Raw genomic sequence first — 16,264 nt, forward strand, 5'->3', positions numbered from 1 at the left:
CCCGTTCCAAGTCTTTTAGCCAGTGGGAAATGTTTCATAGGCCATAGAATAACAGAGCTGGAGGGGACCCTGGAGGTCATCTAGCACAACCCCAACCCTCGCTCGAGCAAGGGAGTCTCTTTACCATTTCAGACAAACGGTTGTCCAGTCTCCCCTTAAGAGCCTCCCACAACCCACAACCTCTGAAGGGGAGGGGTTTCACCAGGTGATTGCTCTGTTAGGGAAGTCCTCCTGAGTTGTATCTTGCATATAAGGTAAGTGGCTTTTTTTCCAGTGTTGTAACTGGCCAAGGATAAAGTGGGGGCAAAGAAAGACGCCCCCACGGGAGGGATGCTCTCTGGCTCAGGGCTGAATGGGGAAGCCCTTGGTGCCCTCTCCGCTGGGTGCTTCTCTGGCAGGCGTTTTGTGGCCCAACTAGGGAACATCAGGGCTAGAAGGGAAGGGGGGGTGGGGGGTGGAGAGGAGGAGGGGAACTGTAAGGTCTCAGCTGCTCTCCGCCTGGTGATTCTCTGGCAGACGTTTCATGACCCAGCTAGGGAACATCTCCAGTGCTAAAGGGAGTATAAGGGCTAGATGGGGAACCTTTGTCTAAAGGCCAAAACTTTGCACGTGCATGTGTGCCCACACCCACAATTTTATGCGCATGTAGTACACACACACACACACCATGGGGGGGGGGGGAGATTTTTCACCCTCTCCAGCCTCCGGAAGCTTTGCTGAAGCCTGAGGCCGTTTTTGCCCTCTGGAAGGCCAGAGACCAGCTGGCCAGCGTGCCCACGTGTGTGCTGGAGCTGAGGGCTGCCATGCCTCCATGTGCCACCTGTGGGCTTCATGCCATAGGTGCGCCATCCCAGAGCTAGAAGCTCCGAGAGCACCAGTAAAGGCCCATCGAGACCCACTGTGCTGTTGTCCCCTCTGGGCCCAGGGCTGGAGAAGGCAAAGCCCAAGAGACGTCCAGCGCTTCTTCCCTAAGGCGGCATCTGTGAGCTCCCCAAACGTGGCCCCTTTAAGACCTGTGGACTTCAACTCCCAGAATCCCCCAGGCAGCCATCTTAAAGTTCCCACAAAGTATAAAAACGGCAGCTCCACCCTTCCGCCCCCAGTCAAATAAAGATAAAGGCCTTTGCTCAGATGAATATATTTATACTTTTCTTAACCTACTTTAGCAAAACCAAAAGAAAAAACAAAATAAAATTAAAATGACAGCGAGGTAAAACGGGAGGAGTGGAGACCGAGGAGGCGGCCCAGGTTGGGAGGCTTCACTTCCGGGGCTGTGTTCCTTCCCACCCCCTTAAAAAGCTCTTAATTCACCAGGGCCGCTTCCCCCCCCTCTAAAACACCCAAAGATCGGGGGAGGGGACAATCCAGCTCAGCCGGAGGGGGGGGCAGAAACAACGGGCCCCCTCCGGCTTGCTTGTCCCCCTCCATCCCATCTCCTCCCGCACAAAGTCAGCATTCCAGAGCCACAACCACAAAGGTAAACGAAGGGCCCCCCTGCCCCCCCCCCCATGAGTCCCGGAGTCACTTTCCCCCTCGCGGCTGAGCCGAGCGAGCGCTCTCTGCCTCCTTGCCCAGCCCGACGGGGCACCGCCTTGCCAAGCCAGGGAGAAGAGGAGGAGGAGGAGGAGGAGGAGGGCGCCCAGGGACGGGTCTGTTCAGCCTGGGCTGCCCCCAGGGGAGTGTCCCTGTGGCCAGAGGACCGGTCCGGTGTCGCTTCTTGTGCACGAGGTCCACGGCGGTGTCGATCCAGCGGTGGGGAGAAGAGAAATTAAAAGTGGAGGAGGAGGGAAACCCGAAGCCAGGCGCGAGGACGGCCATCAGGGGATGCCAAAGTGCACCACGAGTTCTTCTTTTGCATCCACGCGGATCTGGGAGAGGGCACTGAAGGCGTAGGCAGCTATCCGGGAGACCTAGAGGGAGGGGGCACAGGCGAGGGGTGAGGCTTTGGGGAGGAGCTTCTGCCCATCCTCCCCAGCCCTGCAGGAGAGACTTCTGCCAAGAGGCTGGCACGCCTGCCGGGTCCTTGGTGCTCTCTGAGCGTGGCTGCTTTCTCACAGGCATTTCATGACCCAACTAGGTAACATCATCAGAGCTGGAAGGGGTGGGTGGGTGGGTTATATAGTAACTGGCCCTGGCCCTGTTATCCCAAACAAGGAACTAACAACTCAGACAAGCAATCAAGCAGTAAGCAACACCCTAAGAGTCTTGGGGGCCCAGTGGTTGGAGTGCAGCATTGCAGGCTAATTCTGCCCACTGCCAGTTCGATCCTGACCGGCTGAAGGTTGACTCAGCCTTTTGTCCTTCCGAGGTCGATAAAATGAGGACCCCGGGGACAAGAGGCTGACTCTGTAAACCGCTCGGAGAGGGCTGGAAAGCACTATGAAGCGGCATATAAGTCTAAGGGCTATTGCTACTGCTAATCAAGGAAGCAAGAACAGTCCCATTAAGACAGGCCGGACGTCTTTGGGGCCAATCACCAGGAGACGGTGAGTTCTAGTCCTGCCTTAGTCCGTCTGGGTGTCCTTGGGGCAATCAAGAGAGGGAGAATTCTAGCCCCATCTTAGCTCATACCTAATAAAAACCAGCTGGGTGACTTTGGGTGACCAATCCTTCCCTCTCAGCCCAACCCACCTCACAGGGTTGTTGTGAGAAAGGAATATTATGTATGTCCACCACCTTCAGTTATTTTTAAAATAAAAGTAGATTTTAAAAAACTTATATACATGATATATAAAATGCAGATGATGTCAGGACTAAGGGATAGAACCAGCCAGCTCCGGCACAACTAAAAGTCCAAGAGCCCGGTGTGTGTGTGTGTGTGTGTGTGTGTGGGCACATGGCAGCTGTTTTGTGCTCTTGCTTCCGAGAGGAAAGGCAGAGGGAGCCCCTCTGCCCCACAGCGTGGCTGAATTCCACCTACCTGCTGCAGGTCTGCGAAGGGCACGGGGTCACTGGCCAGTACTTGGTGCGGCTGGTTGGTCAGCGAGGGCAGCAGAGGGAGCTTCTTCCAGTGTGTCAGGTTGCTGCTCAGCACAGCCAGCCGGGTGCTGGGGGGCGAGGGGAGCAGAGAGGGATGGGGTGAGACAGGGGGATCGCCAGGGGGCAGCCCCAGAGGGCCCACCGGATGCCTGCAATTCTCCACTTGCAGCCAAGGGCAACCAAACTGCTTTCCCCGCCAGATGTGACTGGGCTCCTGCTCTGCAGCCCCCCTCCCTCCCCAACACAGCTGGGGCGCCTTTCATCTTAAGGACCATCAGGAATTTCAGTCTCCAGGACTGAGCTGGGCTTGCCTTGACTTATGACCACAATGGTGCCGAAAAGTTCTGTTGCTAAGAGAGACAGGTGAGAAACAGTGAGTTTTGGCCCCTTTTATGACCTTTCTGGCCACCGTTGTTAAGTGAACCACTGCAGTTACTTAAATTAATTACACAGTCATTAAGTGAATCCGGCTTCCCCATTGATTTGGCTTCTCAGAAGGTAGATCCCGCAAAAGGGGATCCCGTGACCCAGGGGCACTCCAACCGTCATAAATATGAACCGGTTGCCAAGCGCCTGAATATCGATCACGAGACCATGGGGAAGCTGCGACGGTCGTAAGTGTGGAAAACGGTCCTAAGTCACTTTTTTTCAGTGCCGTTGTAACTCTGAACAGTCACTAAATGAACGGTTGTGACTCCCTGCGGGGGGTGAAACCTACCTGCAGGCCCTAAAGCAGGGGCGTCCAAACTTGGGAACTTTAAGACTTGCGGACTTCAACTCCCAGAATTCCCCAGCCAGCCAGGCGTGAAGTCCACAAGTCTTAAAGTTCCCAAGTTTGGAGACCCCTGAAGGAGGGTGTGGCTGAAAGAGGTTTTGCAAGAACGGAGCCAAAGTGGAGTCAGACGCAGCAGCTTCCCCAGAGAGGGGGGGCTCTGACCCTCCCATGCCTGGGGGCTGAAACCCCCTCCGCTCCCCAAGCTCTGGAGGGGGGTCTGAATGAGGAAGCCCCCCCTCCCCAATCTGAGATTGACAGGCAGCCACCGGGTGGCCCAGCTTGTGTGGAGACTCCGTCAAGGAACGGATCTGCAGGCGGTCCTTGACTTACAACCACAAATGGCTTCTGTTGCTAAGCAAGGCGGTTATTAAGTGAGTCGCACCCAATTTTACAACATTTGTTGCAGTTGTTAAGCAAATTGTTGCAGCTGTGGTCAGGGAAGCTGGCTTTACCCCCGGGGACTTCGAAGGTGGCTGGGAAGGAGCCCAGAAGGCTGCAACCATTGTTACTACATGTCAGGCGAGAATGGGGAGGCTGCGACGGTCGTAAGGGTGAGGACCAGTCGTAAGTCACTTTTTCAGCCCCACTGTAAAATTGTGTCCACCGGAGCCCCCCGCCCAGGGCCGGCGTACCTGTACTGCCGCGCTCGGTCCATGTACTCGTGCTGCTCCATCTGCTGCTGGTCTGCGGCTGAAACGTCAATGATGTTGCTGCAAAAGGCAGAAGCGCCTAGTGGTTAGAGAAAGCCACTCTCCACCTGCCTCACTCGGGGTCGCAGGCATACCATCCTCCAGTCAGCCCTCGGCCAAACTCACATCCGGAAGCAGCCAGGGCTGGGGGTTGGGTAAGGGCTACCTGGAGGGGCCAAGAGTCCAAGGCATCTTTTAGGCACCCTCGCGAGCCCCAGAACCTGGCTTGGCCAAGGGGCCTGGGGACGTCCCGTGGCCGAAGAGGGTAGAGAGTGGACTAGGAAGGAGGTCCCCCTTCCACCCTGTGCCTAGTTTCTCTTTATTTAACCTCTAACGCTTCCACTTCTCTTCACATGAGGTCTGTAAGCCTCCCAGAGTCGCCTGGCAGTGCGATGGGCATCAGACAGATTTCATAAATGAAAACAACCAAAGAGCAGGTGAAGGAAAAACAACGTCCCGAGTATTATTTTGGTCAATTGCAAAAGGCAGCTTGACTCAGAGGAGCTGACATCCTGTGGTGACACCTGTAACGCCGTCAAACATCCACACCTGCCTCTCCCAGGCCCTTGGGAAGGACTCGGGAGGCAGATGAAAATGCCCAGCCCAGTCTGATCATCTGTGCAGGGAATGACAGGAAATGGAAGGATGAAGGAAAAAGGACGCGTGGTACAGGACAACCAGTACCCAGAGGTACCCCTGGGAACTAATCCCATTCACCTGGGCCCCCCAGAACAAGCAGCCTCCCCAAAAGAGCTGATTAATTTAACTAACCCCACATCCTGGCTTGTGGGGACAGTCCTTTGAATATTTTAAAAATGTTTTTATACTTGGGCTTTTATTCTTTTGAAGCTGCCCAGAGTCACTCAGAACAGTGAGGTGCCATGGTATGTCAATCTATGTATATAAAAACGTGTATGTGTGTGCGTGTGTGTCCCAGCATAACTCTGGAACGCCTCAAGTAATTTCAACCAAATGCGGTACACAGATGACTTACTCTCTGGAAACAAATACTGTGAGGGTAAGACACCCCTCGGGGTATGTGTTCTGTTAAGATACAGACTGTTGTGCCTTAAAATGGCTTCTACTGTACTGTTGTAAAATGGATTCTACAGTGCAGTGGAGTTCTTGGCTTCACAGTACTCCACAAGGGGGCTCCCTCTGGTAAGGGGGAAAAGCCAACATGAGAAATTACGTTTGGTCCAGACAATATGTATTCCCTCTAAATACATATCTGGGCAATGCCAGGTGATCGGCTAGTTTAATAAATGAAAATCAACCAAAGCTTAGCGCCCAAGACTTACATGGCTGTCTTAGCCAGGATGGAGGAGAGCAGGGCCTGCTCGTCCGTCCGGGCGGAAGGCAGAGTGCAGTACGATTCCATCCCATTCATGGACTTGTTGGGTGGGCTGGAGGCTGGGGGCAACAGGGGCTTGGACTCCTCCCCCTGCAAATGAGGGAACAAGAAGGAGGAAGTCAGTCTGGGGAGGAGCAAGCGGAGCCCGGCAGCCGTTCCCAAATCCCTCCTGGACTGGGTCAAAAAGACAGACGGGACTATTTATAGCTCAAGGTTGAAACGGAGGGTCCTTGGTGCTCTTTGAGCATGGTGGCTTTCTTGCAGACATTCCGTGGCCCGCGTGGGTGACCTCATCAGGGCTAGGAGGGAGAGGGGCTTGCAGAGAGGAGAAGGGGAGATGGAGAGGGACTGCAGGGTCCTTGGGGCGCTCTGATCTTGGTGGTTTTCCTGCAGACGTCTCATGACCCAACTGGGGAACCGCATCACTGCTAAAGGGGGGGGGGGCATTTGCTTCCCATTTATATATTAGTGAGGGGGATCCAACTCCCCGACAGGAGTGATGTTGAGCTGGCCACGCCCACTCCGGCCCCTGACGCAATAGAGTTTGACCCCCTGTATCAGTGGCTTTCCTGTGGGTGGGACAATCAAGGAACTACCAACTCAGGCGAACAGAAGGCGAACAGCCTAGATAAGAAACCGCCAGGACCACTTCCGCCCACACTCACAGGGCAAGCCACGGGTATAGCAACAAGACACCCCCCCCTCCTTCCCAGCACTGATGAGATCAGCCAGTTGGGTGGTGAACCGTCTGCAGGAAAAGCACCCAGCTCAGAGGGCGCCAAGGACAACCCTGAGACGGGCATCTCCACCACCCTATTTCTGGTCACCAGTCCTGCCTTCCTCCCTCTGCCAACTTCCCTTAAGGGAGGGAGCCGTCTTTCCCACCGGCTGCACCTCACGTGACCACAAAGGAGCCATTTGCTCTCCTCTGCAGCTGCCAGTCACATCCTTGCCCACGCCTGCTCTTTCGGCTCTTCTCCAATGGGAACTCTGCCATCTCTGGGACTCAGCCTCGGTCTTCTTGGCTCGGGGACTTTCCTTGGCCTTTCGCTCACCACCTACAGGAAATCCTCAACTTACGAGCCCAAAATTTCCATTGCCAACACAGCTGGGGTTTGCCCCATCTGATGAGCTTCCTTGCCACCGTTGTTAAGTGAATCCCTGCAGTTGTTAAGTTAGCAACACTGTTGTTAAGTGAATCTGGCTCTCCCATCGACTTTGCTTGTCAGGAGGTCACAAAAGGACACCGTGGATGTCATAAGTACGTGTCAGTTGCTAAGCATCTGAATTTTGACCTTCACGGGACCTTCGTTTATGCTAGTAGGTCAGGGGGTCTCCAACCTGAAGGCCACTTTAAGACTCGTGGACTTCAACTCCCAGAATTCCTCAGCCAGCTTTGCTGGAGTTGAAGTCCACAAGCCTTCAAGTGGCCCAGGTTGGAGACCCCTGACCCAGGTAACCACATTGGATCACATCTTGTGACCTTCTGATGCCAGATTCACTTAACAACCATGTTACTAACTTAACAACTGCCATGATTCATTTAACAATGATGGCAAGGAAGGTTGTGAAATGGGGCAAAACCCATTTATTTGTTTTACGTACGTCTTGGCTGCCTGTCTTACCACAGGGTAACTCTGGGAGGCTGAACAACTGCCTCACTTAGCAACGGAAATTTGGGGCTCCATTGTGGTCATAAGTCGAGGACTGCGTGTATCAAGAAAACTTGCTGCCTTGGGAGCTGCTGTCCTGTGCACAATTTTTAATGGGCGAACAATTCAGGTATTTTTAAAATTATGGGCTGTTGTCCTGAACTCTGAGCTTGGCACTTTGGTTGCAAATGTTTCATTTTTAAAATTATACTTTTCTCCCACCTTTTTATACATAATCCAAGCAGCAAACCTCTTGCCTCTTGCTCCTACAACAACAGCCCTGTGAGGTAGGTTGAGCTAATGGAGTGTGACTGCTCCAAGGCCACCCAGCTGGCTTTCACTCTGAGCCACCCTAGAGCTAATTTAGCTTAGTGGTTAAGGCAACAGACCCTGAGTTCTAGTTCCGCCTTATGCATGAAAGCAGGCTGGGTGACTTTGGCCAATCACCAGGAGATGGTGAGTTCTAGTCCTGCTTTTGGCAGGAAAGTCAGTTGGGTGGCTTTGGCCCAGCCACTCTCAGCCCAACATACCTCACAGGATTGTTGTTGTGGGAAAAAGAGGAGGAATGACTCAAATATATTTGCACCTTTAGTTATTTACAACAATAATAAAGGCAGGATATCAATAAACATAAACAACCAAACCTGGCCCTCTGTAAAACAAAGGGAGAGAACCAGTTGGTGTAGGGGGTGAGGCATCAGGCTAGAGAAACTGGGAGGCTGTGAGTTCTAGTCCTGCCTTGGTCAGGAAACTAACTGGGTGACTTTCAACCATTCACTTTCTCATCCCAGGAGGGAGCCGATGACAAAGCCATCCCAAGACCGGCTGCTAGGAAACCTGCAAGGATTCCTCCAGGCAATCACCAGGACTCAAACTGAAGGCAGCCAGTTTGAGCTCCTGACTAAAGGCCCCAGGTTGGGAACTGGAAGAGTGGCCTTTCCAGCCCTCCCTTAGGCGGGGAAGCCGGGTGGGTGGCTTTGGGGCAGGAGGAGGAGGAGGAGGCCAGGGAAAACAACCGATCCAGAAATCTTGACAAGGAAACTGCGGGCACAACAAATAAATCGAAGAGAAAGTTTGCAGCTGAGGGCTGAACTGGGGGGTCCCTGGTGCTGCCGGAGAGCTTGGTGCTTTTCTCACGTAGTTTCTGACCCTATCAGGGAACACCATCAGTGCTACCTGTAGAAGGGAGGGGGGGTTTGGGGAGAGGAGGTGGGGGAGAACAACAGTGGGGTCCCTGGTGCTCTCTGAGCTTCATGGTTTTCTGGCAGATGTTTTCTGATCCAACTAGGTATCATCCGAGGTAATATGAAACATCCAGATAAGCCGGGATTGACATCAGACTAACAATTAAGCAAAAAACCGTCAAGGAACTAGCAAGGAGAAAACCCCACTTCCAACAACACCAGCAGGCAAACCGTTTATAGAGAGAGAGAGAGCAAACCCCCCTCCCTTCCAGCACTGATGATGTTCCCTAGCTGGGTCAACATCTGCAAGAAAAAAGCCAAGCTCAGAGAGCACCAAGGATCACACTGTCCTCCTCCTCCTCTTTTTCCTTCCTTTCTTTCCCCTCCAGTCTGCAATCCCCATTCCCTTCCAGCACTGATGTTGTCCCCTTGTTGGGTCATGAACCGTCTGCAAGAAAACTGCCAAGCTCAGTGAACACCAAGGGCACCGCAGTCCTCCCCCTCCTCTCTTTCCTTCCTTCTTTCTTTCTTTCTCCCCCTCCTCTCCTCTGCAATCCCTCCTTCCTCCCAGCACTGATGATGTTCCCTAGTCGGGTCATGAAACGTCTGCCAAGAAACAACCCAGCTCAGAGACCACCTGAGGACCCCACAAAAGAACCCAGAATCTTCATCCTGCGGCTGCCTTACCCCCAGCGCTGCCTCCCCCTCCACAGAGGCCCCTTTCCAGATTCTCCAGGGACCCCCTGAGCCAGAGACCCCCCCCAAAATAAGAGCAGCGGGGGGGGGGAGATCTGGCTCCTTCCGCGCCCCCCGCAGGCAACGCCAGCCTCGACCCCGCCTTTCCCTGCGCCGCCCCCTCCCTGTGCGCGTGAGGCCCCACTAGGCCGCGAAGCCCCCAGACCCGCCGGAGGGGACCCGGCCTCCCCCTCCTCCCCCGGGCGGGGCCGAGACCTGGTCGGAGGCTTCGTTCTCGCTGCTGTAGCAGCAGCCCATGGCGGCAGCGGTAGGGGGGGCGGTGGGGGGGTCGTCCACGGGTCTTTGGCTGCTTTCGCTGCTGCTGCTTCGGCCGAGGGGACGGGAGACCCTGGCGAGCCCCCTCAGCTGGCGCCTCGCCTCCTTCCGGCTTCCGGTCACGCGGCGGGGACTTCCGGGAACTGGGGTGGGGCGGTGGCACGAGATGGAGGGGCGGGGCTCCCGCAAAGTCACGTGATTCCTCCTCACGGGCCTCGCCGCAGCCGGATTCTCCTGGCTCCGCCCCCGCCCGCCCGGCAGCCGCTACTGCGCAGGCGCCAGTTTCAAATTAGCGCTCGCTCTCTCCCTCCCTCCCTCCCTCCCTCCCTCCCTCCTTCCCTCCCTCCCTCCCTCCCTCTCTAGAAATATATCTATATCTAATCCATCCATCCATCTATCTATCTATAAGTCTGGGAGTTGTTGTCCACATATCTGAAAATGGCGGAATTGCAGAAACCTTGGATTATTTCCATCCTTTAAGGCAGGAGAGCCTCCCTGGCAGCGAACAGCAGTCGCGCATGCGTCCATTCAACAGCAAGCTGGCTGGGGGATTCTGGGAGTTGAAGTCCACACAACCAAAAATGTCCAAGTTGCCCACACCCTTGGCGTAATCCCTTCAAGGAAAAGAGAAGGCGGGTTTGGCCACCATGAAGAAGCTCCCAGGGGAGGAAGAAAGTCATAACTTGGTTTGTGGAAGACCAGAGGCTGCACTGCTGCAGGACCCCAAGCCAAGGTTAGACCTAACCAGCATTAGCTACTTGGTTGGGTCGCCCACGGGGTGCTTGCCTGTTCCACCGTAGTCCTGTGTGCTGGGATACTTCCAGACAAGGAATCTGACAGGGAAAGAGGCCAGTCATGGTCGTTAAGTGAATCATTGCAGTTGTTAAGTCAGTCATGGTCATTAAGCAAATTTGGCTTCCTCCTGTTGGAATAAACGTCCTTCTGGGTTCAGTCCCAAGTGGGGAAAACGTCTGTGGAGACACGGAGGCTGCTTGGAAAGATGGTTTAATGGTGGACAGGGTCACGTGGCTTGAGCCCCTGAGCAGGAAAGGGGGATCATCAGATGCTCCCAGATGTTGGGAGGAGAAGAAAAAGAGGCAGAGATGCTGAAAGTCCCTGGCTTTATGCCCTCTCTGGCCTTTGATCTTGATCCTGTCTTCTGATGGGTTGTCAGACTCCCATGGGGCCATGCAGGGGCAACTCTCTAGGCTGTCTTTTGAGTCCATGCTTGGTTGAGCATGGCTTCTTCCCAGGTGCCCTGTGGTGAGATGGGTCAAGGGCTAATCCTATCATGCCTTAATTCCATCACCCTGGAGCTGAAGGGGGAGGCCTTTGTTATGTAGAATAGACTGGCCCAGGCCTTTTAATGGCCCATTGGCAAAGGTGGGGACCATGAAGAGTGAGTCTGCTTCCTGCCTAAAAACATATTTCTCCATTTCTGATCCAGGGAAAAGATAATATTCTGCCTTTTTCAATATTTCCCAGGATATTTTTCTAGGAGAGGGGTGGGTTTTAACTTCCTACACTCCCTTGACTTTGCTTATCAGAAGCTGGCAGAATTTTGGTGAAGTGGTTATGTTGGAAACGTGGGAAAAAATATGGATTCAGAATGTTAAATTTACACAGTCACAGAATTTAAGGGAGAATTTTTATAAAATGTTTTACAGATGGTATTTAGATCCTAAAAAATTATCATGCATGTACCCAAATGTTCAACCAAAATGCTGGAGATGCGGGTGTCTAGATGCTACTTTTTTTCATGTATGGTGGACTTGTAACAAGGTGAAAGCTTTTTGGATAAAGATATGGTGGGTTATGCAGAATGTATTTAAGAAAAGAATACAATTCACTCCGCAAATGTTTTTATTGGGTATAGTTAAGGATTTTACCAAAGGGGAAACAAAATTGGCCTTGTATATGGTTACAGCAGCTAGGTTGTTGATTGCGCAACATTGGAAAAAAGATTTTTTACCGACAATTGATCAATGGATTCAGAAGGTGGCGGGGTTCGCTGAAATGGCAAAAATCTCAGCTTTCTTAAAAGCTCAGAAACAGGAGGAATATACACAGGAGTGGGCAAAATGGATTGATTATATACAGAATAAATATCAGACTAGGAGTTATTATCTAGTCTTTAGGTAAGAATGTTTAGACCGATAGATGATCAGAGTAAATAGTATATGGGATGTTTGGAATTGTTAGAGTGGTATACAGCGGAAGTCAGGGGGGTGGGTTTGTGTGGGAGGTGGGGGAGGGTTAGGGTGGAGGGTGGGGCAATATATATGTATGAATAAATTAGAAGATGGGACTAATGAAACATTGTTAGGCTAGGAGAAATTTATATTAAGAGTTATAGATGTTAAATTAGCTTAGAAAATGATCAATGTGTTATTAATTTAAGAGAAATTTATATAGTGTTTGTTGGGAGGAGAGGGGTTATGAGTAATCTATTTTAAGATGGGGGGAGGGGAGGGGGCAAAGTGTTTGGTATAATATTTGAATGTGAATTTTTGCGGGGGGGTTGGGGGGGTATAGCATTTGTATGAGATTTATATTGTGTGGAGGGGGGGTGAAAACGGGGAAAATTTGTTTGTACAAAACTCTTTTAATAAAAAAAAAAAAAGAAGAAGCTGGCAGGGAAGATTAAAAATTGTGATCACGCGATCCTGGGACAGTGCAAACATCACAAATACAGGTACTCCTTGGCTTACGACCAGAAGTGAACCCAAGATTTCCATTGTGAAGCAAGGCAGTTTTTAAGTGAGCTTGGCTCTGTTTTATGAACTTTCTTGCCACCGTTGTTAAGTGAATCATTGCAGCTGTTAAGTTAGAGGCACGGTTGTTAAGTCAATCTGGCTTCCCCTTTCATTTTGCTGCTCAGAAGGTCGCAAAACAGGGTCAGGAGGTGACCCCGGGACAATGCCACCGTCATAAACGGGAGTCGGTTGGGAAGTGTCTGAATCTAACGATGTGACTCCGGGGACGCTGCGATGGTCACGTAGGAAGAAAAATCCAGTCCAGTTCCAATCTGGGACAAAGACGCTAGAAATAAGATGGAGTCCGATTGGAAAGAAGGGTTCTGTTTATCGATGAGCAGAACCAAAAGCAGCTACGGTTCGGGGGCAGCTGATAAAGTGATTTGATGACTACAAGGATTTTTATAGAGTTCTGAGATACTGTGGGGGGGATTGTGCAATGTCTGAAATGCTCCAAGGGCGACGTGCAATGTAGTGAGGAGCCTTTTGCAGAGGAGCCTTTTCAATTTTCTTTTACACTGTTTCTGTGGGCCTGGCGTGGTGGGCGTGGCGGGGGAAGGATACTGCAAAATCCCCATTCCCCCCCCCAACCTCTGGGGCCAGCCAGAGGTGGCATTTGCTGGTTCTCCAGAACCTCTCAGAACCTGCTGGATTTCACCCCTGGCCTTTTGCTATTCTTTTGCTATTCTGGTGGTGGTGGGTTAATCCTATTGTCCTAAAAGTCATCTCCTGTTCTTAGAATTTGGGTGGAGGCGGATGTAAATTCTTAATCCCATCATTTGGAGCTGAAGGTGTTTTGTATGCGAATAGATTGGCCCAATCTTTCTTAATGGGCACAAAACCTCTAAAGACTTCGGGCATCTGCTGGAGGCTGTTGGGGCTGCTTTCTGCCTTTAACAACATGTTTCTCCCTTTCTCCTTTGGGGAAATATAATATTCTGCCTCTTTTAATATCCCCCAAAATATTTCTTCTTGGGGGGGGGGTGTTTGTGTGATTACTTCTTTCATAAGGGTGAAAAACAGTCGTGTCACTTTTTAGTGACATTGTAATTTTGAACAGCCACTAAACAAATGGTCATAAGATGAGGACTACCCTTTACAGGCAAGAGAAATATGCCAAGGGGAGGGGGGAGCCACAGCTGACAGCTAATCCTTCCGCCTCTTGAGCTGCCTTTTCCCCCAGCCACAAATTGCCTGCAATGTTCCTGCAAGAGAGAGCTTCTCCCCCCCCCCCTCCTAAGATTTAACAGAATGACTGAGTTGAAAGGGACATTGGAGGTCTTCTAGTCCAACCTCTGCTCAGGCAGGAAACCCCACACCACTTCAGACAAATGATTGTCCAATCTCTTCTTTAAAACCTCCAGTAATGGAGCACACATTTTTTGTGCCTAGATTGGTGCATTCAGACGCGAAGTGCCACCTTCTGCTTATATCAGGTTTGTGGACAGTCTTAAATTTGAAAATCCAGAGTTTTCACTTTATCAAAACCAACCCAAATATTTTGGGAGCGAGCTGAAGTGGAACTAAAATGAAATCCAGTATATGTTTAGAACTACTTACTTTTTAAAAAATTAATTACCTCTCCCTATGAGGGAATATTACACTATGCAGAAATGAATAGATTGACACTAGCAATTAAAGAGAAGGAAGAATCAGAGTATTATAAGATATGGGGATGTTTTTATCATTGGATAGAAAATGAATATAGGCAAAAAGAAATAACTTTTCTAACTTAATCATTTGAGGGGGAAATGTAGAATTACAGGGGAGGAGTTGCAAGATAAAAATAGATTTAAAATGATGTAGCTGTTAAATATGATGACACAAAAACTGTGCCCAGATGACACACTGTAAGATTAATGGTGTAAGAGAGGTGATGGAAACATAAAATAAAAAACTTTCCCCCCCCCCTCAAAAAAGGGCTACTTAGTTGAACAAAAGTTAAAAACCCCTGAGAATTTGAAAGGAGGTTTAAAAAAAAGGACGCATGGGAGACTAACCAAATATTCTTTGGAACCTGCACAGAAGTTGTGAATCCCTCCCAAGCCCTCCCTCTGCGGTGCTTTGGATGAAAGGTTAGAGTGAAATAAGACAGCAAGCACACTTGGCCCAGCCTCGGTGGTCCCGGCCTCGGTGGGGAGATGGCCTTCGCCATTAGCAAAGGAACGGCAGCCTCCAAGGGCTTCCTGGGGAAATTCACTCAACCATCACAGCTGCAGCCGGGCAGGATGGTGGGTGAGGCGCCATCGGAGACATGGATCTGATCAGCCTGTCTGGCCGCCGCCACCAGCACCACCGGCCTCCTGGCCTTGATTCAATTTCCTTCTCTTTCAGCTATGCAGGGAAATTGGATCCAGCGCCCCCCCCCTCCCCCCTGCGCCTTTCCTTTGTTGGGATCCTTCGTTCCTGGGACTCTGGCCAGGTTTTCTAAGCAGACCTTGGGTGCCCGTCATCCATCGCTCAGGGCACTGAACATCTCGGAATAAGGGACCCTGGAGGTCTTCTAGTCCAACCCCCTGCTCAGGCAGGAAGCCCTACATAATTTCAGACAATTGCCTGTCCAATCTCTTCTTTAAAACCTCCAGGGATGGAGGAGCCCCCACAACGTCTGGAGAGAAGCTGTTCCACTGGTGAATTGTTCCCACTGTCAGGAAATTTCTCTTTATTTCTAGGCTGCTTCTCTCCTTAATTAGTTTCCACCTGTTGCTTCTTGTCCTGCCTTCAGGGGCTTTGACACCTCCCCCCCCTCTTCTTTGTGGCAGCCTGTCAAATATTGGAAGACAGCTATCATGTCAACCCTAGTCCTCCTGTTGACTACATTACATGAACCCAGTTCCTGCAACCGTTCTTCCTATGTTTCAGCCTCCAGTCCCCTAATCCTCTTTCTTGCTCTTCTCTGCCCTCTTTCCAGGGTCTCCGGATCTTTTTTCACATCATGGAGACCAGGATTGGATTCCCTTGACTTGCTTCTTCTTAAAATCCTCCAGTGACGGAGCAACCAGAACTTCTGGTGGCAAGCTTTTCTAATTGTTCTCACTGTCAGGAAATGCCTCCTTAATTCCAGGTTGCTTCTCTCCTTAATTAGTTTCCACCCATTGCTTCTTGTCCTGCCTTCAGGGGCTTTGAAGGTTGGCCCCCTCCTCTTTGGGGCAGCCCCTCAGATATTGGAAGGCTGCTATCATGTTCTAAGCGGTGTGAGTTGAGTACCAAACAAACAATGAGTACCAGGACAAAATGTCTGTGTTACAAGGCATTGAGTACCAAACTTGATGAGTTCCAAAGCTGTATTTCTACTGCTAAATTACTTGTAGAAGATGATTTTGGTACATATCCATCACAGAGTGACAAAGTCCCAGAATAGAGGGGATAATGGAGATTTTTCTGATTTTCTGGCTGTGACAAATGGAGATGAACAATTATATCTGTAATCAAGATATATGTTTATAATATTTTAGATTTCATATTTTCTATCGTGTGTGTCTTTTTTTTAATCCAAATGTGATGCGAATTTGCCACAGGACAAATAAAGAATAACCTTCCCTGCAGAAAAAGCCCCAAAGGAACTCCTTTGGCTTTGGGAAAAGCTGAAATTTAGCCCCAATCCCTTCAAGGTGCAGAAATTGGGGGGGGGGGGGGGGACATAAAACAGGACTCTCTCAAAGGACTACAAAGGGGCGCCTCCCTTTGATCCTTGGACTTTTGCCAAAAAAGGAATCCACTTCCAGGGAGCCCCCTGGGCGGGGGGAGGGGGGTCCAGACATCCACGGAGTGCGGGGACCCCCTGCCAGGCCACTAAACCGGTTTTCCGGAGCGCAGATGGTCAAGAGCAGCAGCGCAGCGGAGCTGATCCGGAGCGCGGAGGGT

The 16,264-nt window shown here is 51.1% G+C and overlaps 1 protein-coding gene across 1 annotated transcript; it reads right to left on the reverse strand.

The window, feature by feature from the left end:
* Positions 1 to 1,122: 1,122 nt before the first annotated feature.
* LAMTOR1 (late endosomal/lysosomal adaptor, MAPK and MTOR activator 1) lies at positions 1,123 to 9,834 on the reverse strand. Its single transcript, XM_081950349.1, has 5 exons — positions 9,585 to 9,834; positions 5,745 to 5,887; positions 4,387 to 4,464; positions 2,921 to 3,047; positions 1,123 to 1,910 (listed from the first exon to the last, which is right to left on the reverse strand). The coding sequence occupies exons 1-5, from the start codon at positions 9,624 to 9,626 to the stop codon at positions 1,818 to 1,820; spliced, it is 483 nt and encodes a 160-aa protein (XP_081806475.1). The 5' UTR covers positions 9,627 to 9,834; the 3' UTR covers positions 1,123 to 1,817.
* Positions 9,835 to 16,264: the final 6,430 nt, after the last annotated feature.

This window comes from Natrix helvetica, assembly GCF_964273705.1.
Source record: "Natrix helvetica genome assembly, chromosome: 4".
NCBI classification, from domain to species: domain Eukaryota; kingdom Metazoa; phylum Chordata; class Lepidosauria; order Squamata; family Natricidae; genus Natrix; species Natrix helvetica.

Coding starts and splice junctions, on each gene's coding strand:
- LAMTOR1 (XM_081950349.1), bottom strand. CDS start 9,626: ATGGGCTGCTGCTACAGCAGCGAGAACGAAGCCTCCGACCAG. Junction 5,888..9,584: donor AGAACGAAGCCTCCGACCAG/GTCTCGGCCCCG, acceptor CCTCATTTGCAG/GGGGAGGAGTCCAAGCCCCT. Junction 1,911..2,920: donor CCTTCGCAGACCTGCAGCAG/GTAGGTGGAATT, acceptor CCCTCCCTCTAG/GTCTCCCGGATAGCTGCCTA.